The sequence below is a fragment of the Simochromis diagramma genome, unplaced genomic scaffold, assembly GCF_900408965.1.
Source record: "Simochromis diagramma unplaced genomic scaffold, fSimDia1.1 OVJJ01000205.1, whole genome shotgun sequence".
Lineage (NCBI taxonomy): Eukaryota > Metazoa > Chordata > Actinopteri > Cichliformes > Cichlidae > Simochromis > Simochromis diagramma.
Window position 1 is genome coordinate 7,424,834 of NW_024386782.1, and position 23,094 is coordinate 7,447,927.

General features: G+C 40.6%; 3 protein-coding genes across 5 annotated transcripts in view; 1 reads left to right on the forward strand and 2 right to left on the reverse strand.

Moving 5' to 3' along the window:
* Nucleotides 1-12,936, reverse strand: part of obscnb (obscurin, cytoskeletal calmodulin and titin-interacting RhoGEF b) — a 76,357-nt gene extending 63,421 nt beyond the window's left edge. The window contains exon 1 of the mRNA XM_040019802.1: nt 12,664-12,936. The gene's annotated coding sequence lies outside the window, so the exon portion shown is untranslated. The remainder of the gene's footprint in view (nt 1-12,663) is intronic.
* atg9b (autophagy related 9B) lies at nt 245-12,664 on the reverse strand. 3 transcript variants are annotated; one of them, XM_040019974.1, is made up of 14 exons: nt 12,205-12,664; nt 11,986-12,032; nt 11,670-11,731; nt 10,932-11,102; nt 7,564-7,705; nt 6,665-7,413; nt 6,212-6,365; nt 5,821-6,000; nt 5,462-5,707; nt 4,954-5,192; nt 4,744-4,837; nt 4,338-4,422; nt 3,944-4,113; nt 245-3,813 (listed from the first exon to the last, which is right to left on the reverse strand). In XM_040019974.1, the coding sequence occupies exons 1-13, from the start codon at nt 12,311-12,313 to the stop codon at nt 3,962-3,964; spliced, it is 2,430 nt and encodes an 809-aa protein (XP_039875908.1). In that variant the 5' UTR covers nt 12,314-12,664; the 3' UTR covers nt 245-3,813; nt 3,944-3,961. The 3 variants fall into 3 exon arrangements, with proteins under 3 accessions (XP_039875908.1, XP_039875916.1, XP_039875899.1); XM_040019982.1 differs by having other exon boundaries at nt 245-4,113; nt 11,670-11,734; nt 11,989-12,032; XM_040019965.1 differs by having other exon boundaries at nt 245-4,113.
* Nucleotides 12,937-13,170: 234 nt separating the features above from the next.
* abcb8 (ATP-binding cassette, sub-family B (MDR/TAP), member 8) lies at nt 13,171-22,039 on the forward strand. The gene is made up of 16 exons (XM_040019995.1): nt 13,171-13,393; nt 17,426-17,756; nt 17,878-18,033; nt 18,331-18,425; nt 18,931-19,036; nt 19,127-19,288; nt 19,566-19,651; nt 19,759-19,856; nt 19,954-20,059; nt 20,161-20,194; nt 20,315-20,451; nt 20,566-20,660; nt 20,740-20,873; nt 20,975-21,122; nt 21,205-21,455; nt 21,669-22,039. The coding sequence occupies exons 1-16, from the start codon at nt 13,287-13,289 to the stop codon at nt 21,750-21,752; spliced, it is 2,130 nt and encodes a 709-aa protein (XP_039875929.1). The 5' UTR covers nt 13,171-13,286; the 3' UTR covers nt 21,753-22,039.
* The last annotated feature ends 1,055 nt before the right edge of the window (nt 22,040-23,094 follow it).

Consider the following 23,094-nt stretch of genomic DNA (forward strand, 5'->3'; position numbering starts at 1 on the left):
ATTAAGATTACTAAGACTGAACAGCAGATGGCAGGCATGTCCTCCCCAAAATACTCAAGGGGCTTGGACAACATTAAAAACAAGCAATAAGGTGGGCAGGATCAAGTAGGCGTAAGCTTCATCCTACCCCTTTTGAAGCACGTAAATTGTATGGTAGAGCGATTCCTTTTTTTTGTATCCAATATATTTTTTTATATTACTTATATGTTTGAAATAAAACAATTAAATAAAAAATGAGACAAACTAGCAAAAAAGAAGCACATATTTATTTACAGTCTTGATAGTATTTACAGTATTATAGCAAGCACAGGACAATAGTGGGAACACATGGCAGTGAGGTGCTGTTAAAGAAAACAACTCACCTTAATTATTCCATACAAAAAGTCCTGATTTACAAAAAAAAAAAAGACTTGATCAACAGGTTACCCTAACACTGCCACTGAACTCTTCTAGAAATGAGGGTCACTGAATGTGATTTATGCAGCTGTTGATGCTGTATGATGTAAAATGATGTTTAATTAATGGACCATGTATATGTGCTATTCCTTCATAAGTTCCAACAAGACTGTGAGCAGAATCAACTGGTTAGAAAGAGTCATAGAGCAAGTCAGAGGGGAGAAAGAGACAAAGGACAATAGCACGGAAAACATATATATGACAGTAGTAACAAAATGTGAATAAGTCTGTATAAAACCTTTATATTCATTCAGAAGCTGTTCACTAAATACTTTCTTTTTTATTGTTATATAGATTTAGGTGTTATAGTTCAAACTTCTGGGCATCTATCTATCTATCCATCTATAATGTCTCTTGTCTACAGTTATTATTTAACCAAACAAATGGAAAACACAGTAGACTCCTTTGGTTGGAAAATGTGAGGGTAAAGAATCTAGTTGTTTAAGTATTTAAGTTTTTACAAGTTAAGTTACATGAAAAACTACTTCCAAGCAACAGCAAAAACAAAAACAAAGAAAATTAAAATTTATTCTTTTTTATTTTAAATAAACATTACATAATCAACCACACACAGAACGATTAAATACACTCAAAATTAGATGTATTTGCCTCTCTACTCAGTCTCTGAAAACAACACGTACTGTAAAGCTGTGCTGAAAACAAGTTCTTTTGGCATGTTTCATATTTCAGCTAATGCTGCTCAATTTACAGAACAAAAACATACAGACAAACTTTTGTAACCACAAAAAAAAAAAAAAAAAAAAAGGAAGAAGAAAACAAATTCACCATTTCAGGATGAAAACATAGCACCTTGTTCCAGTCACTGTGATCCTTCGACTGGTCTATATAGTGGATAAGAAATCATAGTATGATCAGAAGGTTTGCCATAATGGCACTGCCAATTACATGGGATGCTCCCGTTTCTTCAGGATGTTAAAGACAGCGCAGTCCCATGACAAAAGAAGTGCACTGTCAGATACAACAGACTGACCTGTCAGCTAACAAGACACATCCACAGTTTCACTATATGCACTCGATGCTATACACAATGGCATGGAAATCAAAAATACTGTACATCCTATGTGCTGGTAAATATGTGAAAGAAAATCTGTTGGTTAACATGAGACGGCTTCTAAAAAGAGCAAATGCTAATCCTTATTACCAAGGCACTGCTTATAATAAAACGACTAACATTAGACACTACCATGGCGTGTAAATGTGGAGACTATCAAAACTCTGTGTTCAAAGCTGAGCTCCAGTGTCTCTACAACACAAACTCATCTCATATGGAAAAAACACCACAAATGAACTGCGACCACAAGAAATGCATGTAAGCACATTTAAGGCCGTGTGAGGGAAACAGACATTTACTGACCAGCGGCAGAAGAAAAAACAAAAAACAAACAAAACAAAAAAAACCCAGCAAAAAAACATTATGTGCTTGGCCACAGTGTTTCCTTATAGTCTGCTGAGGACAAATGACAACACAACACAGGCTGATGCAATGCTTATCTATAAAGTTAAATCAGGATGCAAGTACGTACACACACACACACACACACACACACACACACACACACACACACACATTAAAAATGCTTTTCAATCAGTGCAAAAGTGTTAGCATAATTACGCAGATGTTAAAATGCATTCCCTCCACAGACGCATGCATGCTCAACGTGAGAGTGAAACAGCTTCTAAACACACGAGAGGGTTAGGACACACTCTGAAGTTTTATAGAGGTGGAGGGCTCAATTTATATTCCTTTGCAGAATGCAATAAAACTGGGTTGATATTGTCATCACTAGATCAACTACGAGATTTTGTCCCAGTTTATTTCAGGGTTTACCGGCAATTGCATTCACCATCTTGCCGCTGGGCATGGCATCTTTGCAATAACACCAAAATTAAAGACAAAAACCACATTGTAAGAGGGGCCACACACCACCTCCATTCGTAAAAGTTTATGATTGCTTAATTTTTTTTTCCTAAATAAATTATATCTCTCTATATACCTGTATCAATTACATATGTGGGGAAATAAATATATATAATGATCTTACTTTGGAAAAATAAAGTCTTAGCAGAATTGCCGTCATGCAGCACGCACTCTGAAATCAGCCCTTATGATGAAGTTCCATTTTTATATGATCAGTTTGAGGGAAAGCACAAAAAATGGTAACAAGCACACAAAGTATTTGGAAAAAAAGTAACACCTTACTATTTTGTTCTTTTAAAAATGGTTTCCGCCTACACCTGCCATTAAAATCAAAATGCAGTCGAAAGATGCACCTCTAGAATGAAAAAAAACGTTTATGTATAATAAATATTTACACAAGAGTAAATACACTACAGAGGTATCGATTTGTGTATTCGTTTTTTCTCCTCCACAACTGAGGTAATGCGGAAAACTAGGATTTAAATACATGTTTTTACATCGGTGTTAAGGCATAACGCTGGCTCTGTCCAGCTTAAACAGATTTCAATTACATCTTCTATCTGCATTGGGATTTCTAAGACAAGTGTACTTGGCGCCCATTACTACGGCTCTGCTTTTGAGGAAAAGCAACTGTCTTGACAGATGAGCCGCAGAAATAACAACACTGAACAAAAATCTGCATTTAGGACCACTAAACACAGACAGCAGCATCAAACTATGTGCATGCTTAGGCTCAAGGAACTCCCAGATACACATAGTGTTTTAGCAGTGCGGCTACTGTATAGTGAACTTTTGAATCATTTCAATACTTGGTATATTTTGCAGGAATTGGATCTAGTAGTAAAAATGTGACCTTTGAAGGAACAAGCAAGATGCAAAAGTGTATTTACATTTTACAAGAGTCAAATAGCACAACTCTGAAATGCTTTTTTTCCCCCCAGATGACTAAAATTGTTCAGGCAGACAAGATACAATTTGAAGACTTCATGCTGTGGCACAGATTGAGACACTATTCTATGGAAAACTTCAATTATACTTGCACCGTAATACCCTGTGATGCTCAAATACTCGATTTGTGCGCAGCAGAAGTTGTGATGAACCTTTCGCGTTTCGCGCCCATCGTCGCACGGTGGATCTATGATTACACTACACCTCATCGATCTTTCTGTCATACGAGCTTCGGGAAAAGTTCCTACAAGTTGATAAGAAAATTGTGACAATGTGGACGGAAGACATATGGTTTCCCTGATGCCATAGTCTGCCTGATATGACAGGATGAGGCGTAGAGGTGCAGAGACTGTGGTTATTCAATGAGTCCCTCCTAAAAACGCTGAATGGTGTATTAAAGGTCCATGCTAAATTCTCCATGAAGATCATCTAAGGCCACAACTTTCGTTGAAGAAAGTAAAATGTAAACACTAAAAAACAAAACAAAAGAAAACAAAAACACAAAAAAAAGAAGAAGAGAAGTGATCACGGCTTTGTAGCTTCAGGACAAACAATGCCCAAAAATACAGAACCACAGAGCATTGAAATGAGAGCATATACCTTATGACAAAAGGCACTTCAACAACTACCCCCAGTGCCCTGTTTTGGAGTAGATCCACTATTAATCTCCTGATCGTCTTCTTCCTCTTCTTCTACCTCTTGCCAGCCACCAAGATGGACAGTGGTGGGCACAGAAATGCTGGAACTGAGGCCGCTGTGTGCCTGGTAACCTGAGAATAAGGGTATAATATTTATTTGTTTGCTGTCTAATGATTTGTAATATCAGGGTATCCACATCAGAACCAGGATTTCAGCACAACAAGAATTTTTGTCACATTCATTTGATTCTGAACTGACACCAACAATATTTATAAAAGTCCTCTGCAAACTAATATTCATAATCTTTGGCTGAATTAAAAATAACAGGTTCTTAAAAATCAACACTTTCATTTACCAGTGTGTGTGTGCAGATCTCTCATTGGCACTGGATTATGCCACTGGCCTGAAGTTCTTGGTGGGTGGGAGCTCTGCTGGTGGAGCTGAAGAGACAAACAGTTTTCAGTGTGCAGCAGAAACGGGTGCTAAACTTATGGTACTACAAAAGATACTAAAAGCATTACTCTGGCTCAAAATGTGCCTTTCGAGCATTAAATCTTTTAAGCAATACTAAAAATGAAACCATGAACTGAAGCTACGATGATACATGAGAGACCAAAGTAAAGATTTGCATGTCTATGTGCAAACATGGCACCTAAAACTTTGGAGGAAAAAAAAAGGGACATTGGACGGACACACACACACACACACACACACACACACACACACGTTTGAGAGGCTATAGTTCATGAACAGGAAATTACCTCATGCATGTAGATGGCATGGAGACTCATCTCAGCTGAGGCAAACTCTGACTGCAGTGCATTGCTCCGTACACGAGAGTCACTGTTAGACATACTGGGGAAAAAAAGCCAAACACTTTTTTTTCAACAAGCATTTGGATTTTGTTTGGTATTGTTTTGTTATAAATAAGCTCAGAATAGAAGTATATAAAATGTAATATTGGAAAATACCTGTCAATTACGGTGCGCTCACTGTGGTACATGGTAGTCTCAGGGTGGACGGAGGAGGGCAGGAGGCCGTGTGACCGGCCACGACTGGTATGCGCGAGCTGAGACGTGGACAAAGAGGCGAGAACGCTGGCTGCAGCAGAAGCAGCGGTGCTCGGTGGGATGAGTCGATGGTCTCGCCCTTGCAGTCCAGATGCAGTTATAACGGGGTGAGCCAGGACACTGGCCAAAAGATTATCAGCCTGGAAACAACAAATGTCAGAAAGTTAAAAAAAAAATAAAGGAAAAAAATTTATGAGAATAGAAATTACAACAATATATTTCATAATGAAGCCATTATCAGTAATCAAATTTCTAGTAGTTTAGGCATTAAGTATTTATAGGGAAAAACCGATGATCCTAATGGTAAGGGATGACTGCATTACTGAGTTTTCTTTTTACATTAGCTGCCTATATCATTTTTGAGCAAATAAGTAGTTCTTGCTGTTTGTGTTATCGACTTGGTTCCTACCCCAGTGCCAGACTCGTTGGACTGCAGCGAGGTGCAGAGAGGTGCCTCTGAGAGCAGCAGCTGAGTGGAGGGGCCGGCCTGTGCATCATGGTGCACCTTCTCCTTTAAATGGCTGATAAACACTGAGCTCTCCTGAGGGGGCTGCCACCGTGGATTCTTTATGGTGAAATGCATGAGGGACAGCTCCGTTTTGCCATTTTCAGCCTGCTGGTACACAGATGCCTCTGTCTGTCCTTCTGACAGCCACTGAAAAAACATCAATAGACATATCACCTTTTTGATATCATTTTTTTCCACAGTCTTCATTCACTGAGACATTTGTTCATTCACTCCTGCCAGACAAAAGGAATGGGTCTTACTGTTGGGTTTCCATGGCGTCTGATGTCCATCTGGGCAAAAGAACAGATGTCACCAACTCCAACGACCTCCACGGTGAAGTTCCTGAAGAAGTCAATTATTTCTAGAGACTTGTTTCTCAAGAGGAAGATGAGAATGAAGGGTGTGACAATAGGACTGAGCAACTCCTCCAAGATGAACACCTGAGTGGACAGAGATGACATGAATTTCTGGTTCTGTACGTTTTATTTTATGTACACCCTATAAAAATGTGACTGTGACCAATCTGACAGTTTTAGCATTACCCAGGTCCTGGATTAAAAACCCTCATCACAGCCAGAACAAGCACATAATTTCAGTCTGACTTGAGTGTGACAAGTGTGTTCCTATCCACTGAGTTTCTGCATTCCTCACCGCTTTGTACTGGAACAGCTGTGCCACCTCGTCACGGGTCTCACTCTTGTTAGCGTTGCCCCTCCAGTGGTCTGGCATATAGTGAATGTGTGCCAGCACACACTGCAGCAGCTGTTCTGGACACCACGCCATATGCTCATCTGGGATGAAAGACCTGGCGTGGGACAGGTACAAAATGTCAGCATTACAGCTGTGCATTACCTGCACATATGAGACAAATGGATATGCAAAAGAGAAAAGCTTTATCATAAAAAGTTAAAAATTCAGATGGAGTACCTGATGAAGAATATCTAATACTTGCTCATAGTTTTAAATGTGAGTTATTTAAAGAATTACTTCACTGATTAGCTTTCAGCTGAATAAATGAAATAAAAATAGACAAATAATTTGTAACAGTGTATATTGTAGTTGTTTTTCGATGACTGACTGGGTGGGCTTGCTTTGAGGACTCACCTTGCGATAGTTATTGTCACCCCCAGCACAGTAATAGCAGTCAGAATGTGCTGCACTGTCAGAACATCCTCATCATAGACTGTAAGTACGATGAGAACAGCCAGCACTGAGCCTGAGAAGAAGGCAATGTTCTTAGCAATCACAGTCAGCAGTGGCGATGTAAACGAGTTCATGTACTTGGAAGTGGGTTTGTAGCCACGACCCAAACGCCCGTGCAGCTCATGGTCCAGCTCATTGAAGTGACGCAGGTATAAACGACCGTAGAGGGACCATCGACGTGCGCCCAAACTCCCAGGTTCTCTGCGGATCACTTCTGTGTAGCTGAAGAAAGCATAGAGCACCTGCCACACTAGGATGAAGGGACATAGCAGCAAATTGGCCAAACCCATCAGGAGGATGACCCTGCTGAGCTGCTGGGCAAGCTCCAGGCGGTTTCCACTGCGCTTGTACTTGGGGTGCAGGTTCCACTTATTCTGAAAGAGTGAGCCAGGGCCCCAGAAAAGGATGAGTTCAAAGTTGTACTTCAGACCCTGGGTTAGAAAGACCACATTGCCCAGCAGGGGGAGCTGCAGGTGCACCGGCAGCAGGGATTTGTTTATCATAGCCACCATGTAGTTCTTAAAACGTAGGATCCGGTGATAAATATCAAGTTCTGTCAGCTCTTTCTTGTGAATGCACATTTGCTGTTCCCTCTGGAGGCTGATTAGACGGTCTTGGACTTCCTGCCATGTGTAGTTGCATAGTTCATCCTGGCAGAAAGACACAAGGAACCCACTCACATTGAGACAAAGCCACAATTTAAAACACTGAGATTTATCATCTCTCTGCATACCAATGAACATGAGTCAAAAAAATTTGTTTGAATGACCTTAATAATCATCTCAAGTTGGTGCACTCACCATTCTGATCTTCAGTGCTTTGATGTAGAACTGCCTGATCTCCCAGTAGTTCAAAAAGTTGCAAATGACCTTAACAAGACGATAGATCCAGAATATAGCAGCCATGATGAGAAGGAATATGATCCAGCTGTTCTCTTGAATCCTGAACAGAAACAAAAGCCCCTTTAAAACATGGCTAACTTCATGTATCAATTCATACATAGTAAACACTGTACAGTGGGGCAAAAAAGTATTTAGTCAGCCACCGATTGTGCAAGTTCCCCCACTTAAAATGATGACAGAGGTCAGTAATTTGCACCAGAGGTACACTTCAACTGTGAGAGACAGAATGTGAAAAAAAAAATCCATGAATCCACATGGTAGGATTTGTAAAGAATTTATTCGTAAATTAGGGTGGAAAATAAGTATTTGGTCACCTCAAACAAGGAAAATCTCTGGCTCTCACAGACCTGTAACGTCTTCTGTAAGAAGCTTTTCTGTCCCCCACTCGTTACCTGTATGAATGGCACCTGTTTGAACTCATCATCTGTATAAAAGACACCTGTCCACAGCCTCAAACAGTCAGACTCCAAACTCCGCCATGGCCAAGACCAAAGAGCTTTCGAAGGACACCAGGAAAAGTATTGTAGACCTGCACCAGACTGGGAAGAGTGAATCTACAATAGGCAAGCAGCTTGGTGTGAAAAAATCAACTGTGGGAGCAATCATCAGAAAATGGAAGACATACAAGACCACTGATAATCTCCCTCGATCTGGGGCTCCACGCAAGATCTCATCCCGTGGGGTCAAAATGATCATGAGAACGGTGAGCAAAGATCCCAGAACCACACGGGGGGACCTGGTGAATGACCTGCAGAGAGCTGGGACCAAAGTAACAAAGGTCACCATCAGTAACACACTACAACGGCAGGGAATCAAATCCCGCAGTGCCAGACGTGTTCCGCTGCTGAAGCCAGTGCATGTCCAGGCCCGTCTGAAGTTTGCCAGAGAGCACATGGATGATACAGCAGAGGATTGGGAGAATGTCATGTGGTCAGATGAAACCAAAGTAGAACTTTTTGGTATAAACTCAACTCGTCGTGTTTGGAGGAAGAAGAATACTGAGTTGCATCCCAAGAACACCATACCTACTGTGAAGCATGGGGGTGGAAACATCATGCTATGGGGCTGTTTTTCTGCCAAGGGGACAGGACGACTGATCCGTGTTAAGGACAGAATGAATGAGGCCATGTATCGTGAGATTTTGAGCCAAAACCTCCTTCCATCAGTGAGAACTTTGAAGATGAAACGAGGCTGGGTCTTCCAACATGACAATGATCCAAAACACACCGCCCGGGCAACAAAGGAGTGGCTCCGTAAGAAGCATTTGAAAGTCCTGGAGTGGCCTAGCCAGTCTCCAGACCTCAACCCCATAGAAAATCTGTGGCGGGAGTTGAAAGTCCGTGTTGCTCGGCGACAGCCCCAAAACATCACTGCTCTCGAGAAGATCTGCATGGAGGAATGGGCCAAAATACCAGCTACTGTGTGTGCAAACCTGGTAAAGGCCTATAGTAAACGTTTGACCTCTGTTATTGCCAACAAAGGTTATGTTACAAAGTATTGAGTTGTATTTTTGTTATTGACCAAATACTTATTTTCCACCCTGATTTACGAATAAATTCTTTACAAATCCTACCATGTGGATTCATGGATTTTTTTTTTTCACATTCTGTCTCTCACAGTTGAAGTGTACCTCTGGTGCAAATTACTGACCTCTGTCATCATTTTAAGTGGGGGAACTTGCACAATCGGTGGCTGACTAAATACTTTTTTGCTCCACTGTACATAATGTAGAGTCATTGTAAAATGTAAAATCTCTTACACAATGTCGGTCATACTTTATGGTTTTTAACTAACTTCATTTATACTTTTACTTGTTTTTTTAATCACTGTTGTGTGTATAAAATCCCTGCACTATCTCAGTATGAGGCCCGTACTGGGCATCTGTGGCACTTTTATTTTAACTGTGTTGTTTATTTGTCATTTATTGTAGACAGTACTATTTTTACTCTTTATCATGCTGCAGTAACACAACAATTTCCCTTGCGAGATTAATAAAGTATTCATCCATCCATCTATCTATCTACACACATTCCCCTCTCCTCTACTAATAATTTAAGTTGGCTCTTCATTATCTAATGACATAATATTTATATGAAGTATGCAACAGCTGATCTTAGATGGAGTAATCTAGTAAACTTCAGTTAACATGTTTTTGGTGGGGGGGTGTTTGAAGTACAGTGGTGGATGTCTGCTCATTATATTCTAAATTTAAGGAAACCCTTTAATGTTCCCATGTGTCTAAACAAACATTAGCAAATTTCAGTGCAACTGTAAAAGCTCTTTATGAGGTAACATTCAGATGTATTAAACAAAATACAATCTTGTTTTCAGTCCGAGCGTTTTAAAGCTGCTTTATGAGGGAAATTAGATATGGGGTATGAAGAGGACAGAGAGAGCCTAAACTGTGGGACAAGTTGTTCCCAAATTAGAAATCCAAGCAGTCGGACGTCATTGCCTTTGATATAAACAACTATTGAGCTGCAGTCAAGCTGAGTCTAGGCTACATGTTGTCAAAAAAAAATGTGACAACACAGGAGTGGGAGGGGTAGGTGGGGGGCTTACTCCTGCAGTCAGCTTGTGAGGTGTCATGTGGTAGTCAGCTCGCTGTCCCAGCCAAGCTGTCAGCATCTCGGTTGGCTAGCTGTACCTCACCATAGCTATCAATTACATCGCTCTGTTCTCCAAAGCCAGGCTGAGCTCTCAAAACAAACACCTCCCTCCAAGTAACCATGAGTTGCAGAAATGTTGAAGCTACTAATCTCAGGGTGAATTAAACCAAAAATGAAAAAAACAAACAAAAAAAAAACAAAAAACACTGAATTAAATATAGAAACCAGTCTAATTAATCTGATGACAAACCATTGCCTTGCATTACAAACACAAGTGAGTTCTAACAGATTTCTAGATTAAATGAGAAAACATGCTGGTTACGGTTAAATAGTTTTTTTTTTCTTTTCTCAGAGTATGTGACTGTATCTTGCACTCTTGCCAAATCGTTTACAGCCCATAAAGAGATTTAGTGTGAAAGTCTAATTGTGACTGTATTAAGTCAGAATAATGACATCCCTCTAAAGGCCTGTCTCTAATCCTGGACTCTGCTTGAGAACAAAGTGTCTAATCAAACTTCCTGGAATGTGCATGACTTTTCATGCCTGTACATTCTGTCAGATTAAGTCAACTCATCCTTTTCCCACCAGAAAAAAAAAGAAAACGAATCTCCTTCAGACACCTAAACTGTCTGTAGGATTGTATTATGCCATCATTACCTTGCAGTGCACTCCTGAGTTGGTAGGATGGCATCTGGCAGTGTGACTTTGTTCCGGTCCAAAGGGTTCTGGATTGGCCCTGTGTGGTTGACCGCTCGATTGGCAAACAGGACATCGTATTCCACGCAGTTGACAAGGAACGTTGTGAATGTGACAACAAACAATAGCTGACTGTGAGAGTAAGATAAAAAAAAAGAGAGTGATTAGGTTACACACTTAATGAAAATACCAAGAAAACCAAAAGATAACAATGAAAAGTGTTTAATGTTTAACTGCTATAAATAATTAGGTTATAAACAATACACTACAACACTGATCAGTGGATAACACTGTAGTTAAGTAAAGTCGCCTCATCTGATAAACACCAGGAATAACAAATGTCATACAGGCATGGCAGCAGCACAAACAGCAGGAGTATAAAAAATATGTTGCATTAACATGGCAGTTGGTGAAGGGATTAATCCTAACAGAAAAAGTCATAACAGAATAAATGACCACATTAAAAAAAGATACAAAATAACATTTAGAGAAGGAATTGCTTAAAAAAAGGGTATTGTCGTCAAAGGCTGGGGTGCACTTAACTCACAGACACATACACAAGGCCAAACAAATTTCCTCTTAGATCTGCAAACACACATCAACCTAATGTTTTGCATTCAATGTGTATCACCTGCTATGATGGTGCAATATTTTAGCCATCTCAACATAGTGAGTATTTCTGTGCAACTCAGTACTTACGCAAGTTCAAAGAACTCGGAAAACATCATACAGGCAAAGCCATTTTTTTGATGAAAATGATAGATGTGAACAACATGGTTAAGGAAAATTTTAAACAGCCCTACAACAGGTATGCAATTATTTTAACTATAAGTATTTAGGGTGTGGACATTCACTATAAGTAAGCTGACTGCACAGTGAAGTGATAACAATCAGTGTAACACAATGTCTAAATATTCATATTTGATCCCATAGCAGCAGCAGCAGAAGTGACAGTCAAATGATGTAAAAGGGATCATTCTGGCTTTCGCCAGTTTGTTCACAGAGTTTAAAAGGATATCCTTGTAAAGAAGTTATCCAGGTTCTTGATATGGTGCCATGAGTCTGAAACAGAAATGAGACCATTGGAAAGGGAGAAGTCTTTTACAACTTACTTAACCTCTTATTTTGTTGCATCATTTGTCAGCAGATGGCCAGCCTTTTTAACCTTAACAAGTACAAAACTTTAACATACATTAGAAACCACTTTTAACGTAAGCAATAATAATATGTTTACCTTTTAGGCCCTCAGGCACGTGCACCAGTAAATCCTCCTCTCCTGGTGGTGAGTCCTCCTCGTAGTCATCAATTCTCTGATACTCCTGGTAAGCTTCAAAGTTGGCCATTGTGCTTCACATTCTTCAGGTCACCCCTCCACAACTAACGAGCTACTTATACTAAAGACTATACGAAACGAAAACAGACTAGCAACCACAACTACATCCTGCAGCTAGCTACTTAGCAGCTCGAGCACTTCAGGAAGAAAGGAGGTTAGCTACAGCTAACATTAGCCTGCTAACCTGCTCCACTAACGGACGGCGCTTGTGTAACCCTATACGACCATGATGACAAGTAAAATTCTGCGTTGGAGTTAAAAATTCAGCACATGAAGCTTCCGTATAGTTAGTAATGAGCGTCCCTTACGTTAATAAAAGATTACTACCTGAGCCAAATGACTGTGCAGCGGCTGGCTAACCTGTGAATGATTCAGCCAGTCTTGTAGTCAGGGTGACACGGTTTGTTTTGTTCCCGTCTGCCGTCGGTTCATCTGCTGATCTTTATCCCTTTTTTAGTGTTTGCTGCTCAGTGTCCACCTCTTCACCACAGCTCGCTTATCTCACACAACTTCGTTTCAGTTACAACACGGCTGTCTTCGGTCGGTTCCGCGGTCCGTTACTTGATTTCCAAAAATACATCAACCTGTGCGTGTGCACTGTTTTTGTCTTTCGCTAACAAATGTCAACAAAACGACTTTGACGTCACTTCTGATCACACTAACGCAATTTCCGAGTAGCAATTGTAGTTTTTTAAATAATTTTCACATGGTAGACCCTCTGTTGTCCGACTTTTTCGCTTTTAGCGTCGTCCAAATAGTCCCAAATATCGATATATAGCTTGCTGTGAAGTAAGCATTTATTCGTCTTGCTTGTGGGTTTCACAAAGAAAAATTCATCTTAAAGCAACGGTCCTAGCTTTCCAGCTGAAATGCATCCTGGGAGAGTTTGAACATGGCAACCTGCAGAGTTTCGCTGGATTACTGTAGAGCTTAAAGATTATTTTGACCTCATGAGTTTATTATCACTGAAAAAGGAGTAAAGCATGCTTCAGTTGCTCAGTTGTAGAGCAAACATCGCTGCTGCACCATTGCGGCCATTGTCGTTGCACTGCCGGTGCAATAAAAGTGCAGACTTATGGAAGTTTTCACGGTAGGTTGAAGTGACCAGTAGCTAATTTAGCCAGTGACAGCCGACCTGTAGATTATACCAGTTGTATAATCCCATATATGTGGTTCTCCTCACTGTCACACTTGACCTACTTTGATTTCCTTTAGCACTGCCAGACTTATTCAGATCTTTTCTCTTAGAAAAAAGCAGTACTGTGACAGTAAAACAAATCAAAACAAAACCACATTAAAAATATTAAATCATTAACAGACAAATGTGAGATTTTTCTTTCTAACTTTTGAGATAACTGAAAATTTCGACTAGTTTTCCTGAATTTTTCCTGAACTGTAAGATAAATGTATAAAAACTTCAACATTTGCCCAAAAAATAGTGAAGTAGCATTAACATACTCAAGTAAATGCATTCTGTTAAATTAAACTTTGGCTTTTGGAAGAAAAAAACAACAATTTGCGGTTTATACTCAAATTCCCACGCAGATAAAGGCTCATCAATCGCTGTAATCACCGCACCTATTAACACGAGCCGTACGTAATCCTAACGCAATAGCAAATCCGTTGTATTTGCACATATTATCACTTTATATATATATATATATATATGTGTGTGTGTATGTATATATAACTGAAGAGAAAGTTTTATACTGATTTTATACTTTATGGTTTCTTTTGTGTAACTGTGATTATAGTGCCACTTCGTTATAATTGTTAAATACAGGTTCTCTTAACATTGTTTGTTTTCTTGTTTTTTTTCTGTCTCATTAATTTCTCAATATATATATATATATATATATATATATATATATATATATATATATATATATATTAGGGGTGCAACGATACACAAAATTCATGGTTCGGTTCGGTTTGATACTTTGGTGTCACGGTTCGATATTTTTTCGATACAAAAAAGTTCATGCCTTTTTAATTTGTCATTTATTAAAATTATAAATATATATTTTAACTCAAAAGTACAGTTTTTAAATTTAATGTTGCTGAAACAAAAGTAATTAAAAAAATAAATATATCACTGTGATTGAGGAATCACTCATCTTTGGAAAAGAGAGTTTATTACAGAGAAATGGCTCTTTCCAAAATAAAAGTTATACTATACGCTTCTTCTGGGCTATATTCTCAGCAGCATATTGTAGCGGGTCAGGGCTGTTCGGGGTTCTGTTTGTATAGTTATGTTTTGTTTATGTTGCCATAGTGACGGGTGACGCCCTCTCGCTGCGACGGTGTGTCCTTCCGGGGTCAGAGGGCGCCCTGTGTGTTGTTGTTGTTGCTGTGCGGTTGCCACGCTGAGCAGTTAGCTAGCGGCAGTGTTCTTCTGCAGATGTCAATAAACGGCTGTGCTCCCTGGCTAGCTCACGGGAAGCAAGACCAAACAACACCCCCGTCTCCTCGTTGTCTGAGCTCGCCACATTGGTGTCAGAAGTGGGATGATGGTGGCACCCCATGTTCTGACCCGAGTGACTTTTCCCCCGCCGGTCATGACCGGCCGGTGCGCCAAAAGAAGGCACCTGGACATTTGCAAAGTGAAAGCAAAAAACAAGCGCAAATTCAAACGCGATTTCAATATGTCACATATTGACAGTGGCTCACCGATGCCAATGACATAATTATCCAGCTACATTTCCGAAAGAATGCAAAAGCATTGACATATATTTTTCCTTCCTACAATAGCCCAACGGGCAGGGCAGAGATATATTTTGGTAGCCCGACTGGAAAAATCGCTAGCCCCGGGACGTCGGGCTAGCGATTTTGCAAGCCCTGTACAGGCATGGCCCTTTAAGGATGAAGCCTGATGGGAAATGTATTCGGGATGTGTGTTAGCGGGACTGCCTGGTGTGTGTGTGTGTGAGAAGAGAGAGAGCGGAGAAGGGGGAAAAGTAACGGTTAGCTACAGAAGAGACGGAAAGAAAATAAATAAAAGGAATATAATAACTTAACCCTCGACAGCCAGAGTTGTGTCGGCGATGCTCGCTGTGAGTAAACTGTTTCAGCCCACTGTAAGCGGTGTTCGTGCCTTAGAGAAGAAATAAAGTTCGGTGAAGCAGTTTCCTACGCCTCCTTCGATCTTTTTGCTAGCGGAGTTGACCTGTATAGTAAGCTGTTGCCGGCTACGAGTCAGTTACGGAACCTTCAAGTAACTGCCAGAGGTTTCCTTACTACGGTTCGGGGCCGCGGATCTGGCGCGGGTAACACCTGTATCTGATTGAGGAATCACTCATCTTTGGAAAAGAGAGTTTATTACAGAGAAATGGCTCTTTCCAAAATAAAAGCTATACTATACGCTTCTTCTGGGCTATATTATCAGCAGCATATTGTAGCGGGTCAGGGCTGTTCGGGGTTCTGTTTGTACAGTTGTTTTGTTTATGTTGCCATAGTGACGGGTGACGCTCTCTCGCTGCGACGGTGTGTCCTTCCGGGGTCAGAGGGCGCCCTGTGTGTTGTTGTTGTTGCTGTGCGGTTGCCACGCTGAGCAGTTAGCTAGCGGCAGTGTTCTTCTGCAGATGTCAATAAACGGCTGTGCTCCCTGGCTAGCTCACGGGAAGCAAGACCAAACGACACCTCCGTCTCCTCCTTGTCTGAGCTCGCCACATTGGTGTCAGAAGTGGGATGATGGTGGCACCCCATGTTCTGACCCGAGTGACTTTTCCCCCGCCGGTCGTGACCGGCCGGTGCGCCAAAAGAAAGCACCTGGACATTTGCAGGACTTTGTGTGGGGCAATGGGGTCGTTGGGGACGACTGACCCCTTAGGTGGGGGCTATGTAGCGGGTCAGGGCTGTTACGGGTTCTGTTTGTACAGTTATGTTTTGCTTATGTTGCCATAGTGACGGGTGACGCCTTCTCGCTGCGACGGTGTGTCCTTCCAGGGTCAGAGGGCGCCCTATGTGTTGTTGTTGTTGTTGTTGCTATGCGGTTGCCGCGCTGAGCAGTTAGCTAGCGGCAGTGTTCTTCTGCAGATGTCAATAAACGGCTGTGCTCCCTGGCTAGGGAAGCAAGACCAAACGATACCTCTGTCTCCTCCTTGTCTGAGCTCGCCACAATATTAAACATATCAGGTCCCCATAAGGAGAATCATGTGCTAACGGCTGTCTAAATGACTCGGGTAAAGTTTGTAGCATGCATGCTTGTTGTTTTTGTCTGCTTCCACTTGTCTTTGCACTAGGATGATGTCGGTGTAAATGTGCAGTCATATTCGTTGTGTTCCCACTAGTGCTGTCAGCGTTAATCTCGTTGAAATGACCTTAACGCCACAACATGGCAAATCTCCGTTAACGAGCTACCCCTGGGTGGGGCTAGATGGCTAACACGTTAACGAGCTAACTGCATGCTAACACACTAGTTCCCACCCATGTAATTGAGCATTGCGTGGCACATCCAACATACTGTTTTACTTTAGTCCATGACCAAAATAATTCCAAACGCCAGATCTGAATGAGGGTGGGGGAGGTTCAATTTGCCATGTTGCAAGGAGAGCTTAACTTCTGTCTCGCTAGCTTGCCCTGCTCTCTTCCTTCTGATGATGCTGTCTGTGTTGAGCGCTCAGTGGATCTGCGCTAGACAGTGCAGCCTAGGCGGAGTAGTCGAACGCAGATTCACTGAGCGCTCAACACAGACAGCATCGTCAGAAGGAAAGTTGATAAAATAAATTGCAAATTTTGTATTGTTCGATACATATGCGTACCGAACCGAAAGCACTGTATCGAACGGTTCAATATCGATACGAGTATCGTTGCACCCCTAATATATATATATATATATATATATATATATATATATATGTGTGTGTGTGTGTGTGTGTGTGTGTGTGTGTGTATATATGTGTATATATGTTTTATTAATACGAAGTTGTCAATAAAATATATTTAAAACAAAAATGTTGTTTCAGTTGGGCCACATTTCCTTGTGCTACTCAACTGTAACACAGGGGAACGAATTCATTAAAATTGATTAGCTGATAACGGCCAGGATTTTTGTTACATTAGTGTTGCAAAACCTTCATGATTTTGATTCCCTGATTTTATTTCTGTCCTGGTCTGTATCCAGGTGGTACACATCCCCAGGGTCTAATGCAAACAGCTCCTCACAGCAGCGTGGCGGTGCTGTCAGTCGCATTTGGAGCCTGACTCAGAGAGCTGTCCGTCAGTCCACCACCAGGACATCGAAACCCCCGGGAGTAGCTTTGAAGTTTATCCTGGGACCAGCAGTACTTACTGTTTCAGCTCGACTGTTTTGCCATGTAGCCCACTGTGAGGCAGATGTGAATAATAACACCCCCGTGGAAGTTGTAGCCAAAAACCCAGTGCCTGACTTCAAATGGCACGTTCTGTGGGAATTTGTAAAACCTCAGCTGTTCGCTCTCGTCTGTGCTGTTGTGGTAAGACTGAATCTGTTTACTGATCAAGAATGTCAGTGAAGCAAAAGATTTTAGCCAGTTAGGGCATTTATGCTTATCATTTAAAATGGATGTTTTGGGGGGTTTTTTTTGTTTTCCTCAGCTCGCTTTTGGTGCTGCTATCTTGAACATTCAAATCCCCTTGATGCTCGGTGATCTGGTAAATGTTGTGGCACGCTACCTGAGAGAAAATACTGGGAATTATGTTCATGAGATAAGAGGTCCAGCCCTGAAATTACTTGGACTGTATGGTATCCAGGTAAGTACACATGAAATCTCACTAGTTGCACAACTTACTTGTGAACATGAGTCAAGCACAAAATAAATACTACAATCATGAAGTTTGCAATTAAAAGCTTTATAATGCAGTCATTCTAATGCTATAGTCAGTGCGTTTTCAGTTAACTATATTAAATTGTTGTGTAGCCGTATACACACACATTTTCTCTCATCTTACTCATTTGGCACTTAAAGATCTCACTGTATAATTTATTTATTTAATCTATTCAATGAAAATTGTTTATTTAACTGGTACTTAATTGCCTCCTTTGTGCAGGGACTGTTGACGAGTGGGTACATTGTTCTGCTCTCGAGGGTGGGGGAAAGAGTGGCGGCAGACATGAGAAAGACCCTTTTTGCATCCTTACTGAGGTACATACATACATATTGACACAAAGGGGAAAAAATCGATGTATACAATAAATGTTATGTATAGTTTGGTGCAGAAGTGTTTAGACCATGAGAAAAGTTTTGTAATTTGGGCTCTAAGTGCCCCCCACAGAGGATTTTAACTCAAAACATAAAGACTTCAGACTGAAATTTGCATTAACAAATTTATGTCTGTAATGTTTATTTACAGACATTTTTCTAACACAGTGACCCATTTTCAAAACATCAAAAGCAACTGGACGTTTTAAGTAATCCAATTACTATGTGTAAAATTGTCTTTCTAAGCAGTTAGTGCAAAATCTTTGATTAATGTTTTGAAAGTCTGCACTTTGATTGTCTAATTTAAAGTTTTTGTCGCGGTGTACAGAAGCACAACTGCAAAAACTGTGTCATAATCTAAATACACGCAACTCTGACTGTATGACATCCACTGTCTGGCAGGGATTCCCATAGTTCACATTGTCTTGTTTGCTTTCTTTCAATTCAGACAAGACGTGGCTTTCTTCGATGCCAATAAAACCGGGCAGCTGGTGAATCGTTTGACTGCTGACATTCAGGAGTTCAAGTCATCCTTTAAACTGGTTATTTCTCAGGTAATAACACAAGAACGATCCGGCAGTGATGATTTTCTGGTTTTACGCTTCTAATTCTTATTTTTTTGCACTTTTTTGGTATATTTTCAGGGTCTGCGGAGTATTACACAGACAGTTGGATGTTTTGTCTCCCTCTATGTCATTTCTCCAAAACTCACAGGTTTGACAGTACTTGTCCTCCCCTGTCTTGTGGGAGCAGGAGCTCTCATTGGCTCATTCCTTCGCAGACTATCCCGCTTGGCTCAAGAGCAGGTGTTGTACTATGCATGTTATATTTCATGTATTATAAGCATATAGCGGTTGTCTTAATAAATTCAAGATTTGTTCTAATTACTGCCAGCAGATGTTAGTTAAGTTTGAACTCCTATTTTGAAATGCAGTAAAATGTAAACGTATGCAGCAGTGCTTAATTTATTAGTACCACTGGCACTCAAAGCAACCAATAAAAAGCACTGCATGAGCTATTGTTTGCAAAATTTGTATAATTTGTTGTCTGACTGTGTTTTTACTTCATGCTGTCAAATGCAAGGTAGCAAAGGCGACAGGGGTGGCAGATGAGGCACTTGGTAATGTGCGCACAGTAAAAGCTTTTGCGATGGAGGAACGAGAGCTCCAGTAAGTGAGAATATTTTTTGTTATACTTCTACCCTTTGTACTTTCAGAAAAGCACTAAATCTATGACAGAGATACGATGTTTTGATTTCCGTAATGTTTTTACACAGGTTATATGCATATGAAGTTGACAAATCATGTGAAATGAATGAAAATCTTGGTACTGGGATTGCCATTTTCCAAGGGCTGTCAAACATAGCCCTGAACTGTGAGTGTCTTTTACAATGTTAATTAGTTGACACACTTTTTAGCAGGCTGGTAAACTACCAACATTATGCTAATGTTTTTGTGTCGTGTTAATACAGGCATTGTCCTTGGAACTATTTTTGCTGGAGGAACTTTAATTTCAAGCAATGAAATGTCTCCTGGAGACCTAATGTCCTTTTTGGTTGCCTCTCAGACTGTTCAGAGGTAAAAACACACGACCTGCTCCACGATGATTTCTCTTTTACTGTTGAATGTATTCTTTCAAAAGTAGTTAATTACAAGTCATGCATTCATTTTATGTTTAGGTCTTTGGCCAGTATCTCCATACTTTTCGGTCAAGTAAGTAAAAACTACGATTATCTGATTATCCAACCAGATTTGAAACTGGAGTATTATAATATGTGAACATTTCCAAATGCCTCAAATATTTTGCTGGCAATCTCTTAACATTTGCCGCAGGTGGTAAGAGGAATGAGCTCTGGGGCTCGGGTTTTTGAATACCTTGCTTTGCAGCCCACTATCCCCCTCTCTGGAGGAGGACGCATCCCATACCATTCACTCACAGGAAGAGTGGACTTCATGAATGTCTCGTTCAGGTTGAAATCCTTCTAATTCAGCTCCATCAAATATAAGTTTAAAACTACAACAGAGCACAGACATAAAAGAATGTTTTGTGAATGATGTATTGTTTTCTATTGATATGTTTCCAGTTATCCAACAAGACCAGGCCATCAAGTCTTGCAGAGGTTCAGTTTGACACTACCACCCAGTAAAACAGTCGCCATTGTTGGAGAATCTGGAGGAGGTAATTTCTGACATTTCATTTAGTAACTGTTCGACATTCAAACAATATTGGGTCATCTGATAAATGTTTAACCCTGTAGGAAAGTCCACAGTGGCGTCCCTGCTGGAGCGTTTCTATGACCCTACCAGCGGCGTAGTCATGTTGGACGGCCTCGACATTCGAACACTTGACCTTTGCTGGCTCAGGAGCCAAGTTATCGGATTCATCAATCAGGTCAAGGCTGCTGATCATTTCATGTTCAATTTTTAAAAAGTATTACTTCCTAACAATTTTCACTGCAACTTTCTTTTTTTCCTCTTTCTTCTTTCTTTTAGGAGCCAGTTTTGTTTGGATCATCTGTCATGGAGAACATCCGTTTTGGGAAGCCTGAGGCTACAGATGCTGAGGTCATTAATGCAGCAAAGCAAGCCAATGCTCACGGCTTCATCACGGGTTTCCCAGACGGCTATAACACCGTGGTTGGTATGTGCTCCCATTTGAGCTTTCACGACTGTTAAGAAACGGTGTCGCTTGTTCATTCTAAACTCCAGATCTTTAAATCCAGGTGAGCGAGGTGTGACATTATCAGGTGGACAGAAACAACGCATTGCCATTGCCCGCGCTTTGATCAAGAACCCCAGTATTCTGGTGCTGGATGAAGCCACAAGTGCTCTGGATGCAGAATCAGAGCGAGTGGTGCAAGAGGCTCTGGACAGAGCCACAAGGGGTCGCACTGTGCTCATCATCGCCCACCGATTAAGCACCATTCAAAGGGCTGACTTGATCTGCGTGATGAGCAATGGTCGTATTGTGGAGGTGAGAAGGCTGAGTATTCAGAACATACTCTGACCTCCATTTAAATCCTCCAGCTAATTTACTCTAGCTTTTAATGTCAGAGATGTACTTAAAAAAAATTGAATTCTTTCAGTATTCAGTAATACATATGGACATACTGGTAGCTTCCTTGTTGAGTTGATTGTGTTATATCAATTTTTATTATATCTAACACCTTTTTCCTTTTTGTTACAGGCTGGGACACATGTGGAACTGCTGAGCAAAGGAGGATATTATTCTGATCTCATCCGCAGGCAAAGAGCTGAGGGGCAAAAATGACCACACCCATATTTGTTTACAGTAGCTGTATAATACTGTATAATGGTGTTTATTTTGAAATGCATAGCAAGACATGTGTGGAAAATTAATTATTTAAAATGTACTGTAAATTTGCCAGCTCTGTGACTAGTTTTATGAGAACTTACAAATGTGTATGAACAAATGGACCAATGTGGATTGGCCTGTGATGAACAAATTACACTACTGTATACGCTGTTATTTCCAATATTGTTGATAGAATGATAGATTATAATGTGCTGGGACAAAATATTAAAATTACTTAAATTTAAAGTGTTTTTTATCTGTTTGTGGGTGACAATAAACCTTTCTTGTTACAAATTTGAAAGAAACTCAACACAGACCCTTTCCAGTGATCGGTACTGACATTATTCTAAAATTAAACTCTGGGGAAGGAATTGCTGTTTTGGCATCATTCTTCTTTGCCTCCACATACATTTGTGTATATATATAGTTTTACTACATCCAGGCCACATGTAAAGAAGAAACTTCACAGCCAGCACATACTGTATCCCTTTTGCTCTTAATCGACTAAAGTTAGGTCCATAGTTTGTTAGACAAAGACAATTTTTGTAGTCTTCTGTCTGTACACTATCACAGTGGATTTTACATCTGACTTAAAGGTTCAAGACATTTAACAAAAATTTCATTAACTATTTACTGTATGAGTTACAGACATTTTTATACATAATGCCTCATTTTCAGAGGCTCAAGACTAGTTGGACAAACTAACAATTTTAAATATAAAGACACTGATTCTTGTAAAAACTCTTGGATTGCTTCTGCAGCATTCTTTGGATCATTGTTTGCATCGTGACGCTCACTCCACTCAGTTTACCCTGCTGAACCTGAGCAGAGTATAGCCCTGCACGCAATTCATCCTGCTAATTCTGTCAGCAATCACACTTTGTGGTGCATACCATGCCCATATTATAACATTGGCTCCATGTTATTATATGGGCACGATTATGGGCTTTTTCTTTTACTTAGCATTGTTCTGGTACAAGTTAATCTTGGTTTATGTGACTAAAGAATCTTTTGGCTCTTTAAAATGTTTTGTTGTTACACTCTGTTCTTGAATCCATGAATGTGTTTCTTGATTATAAACTTCAACAATAATACAGCATTATACATATGGGCAGGGATAGCTCAGTAGGTAGAGTGGTGGCCCCATGATCGGAAGGTCGGGGGTTCGACTCCACTGAACAGCTACCCTGAGGTGCCCCTGAGCAGGGTACTGTCCCTACACACTGCTCCCCGGGCGCTGCATTGATGGCTGCCCACTGCTTCGCTGGGTGAATGGGTTAAATGCAGAGGAACTATT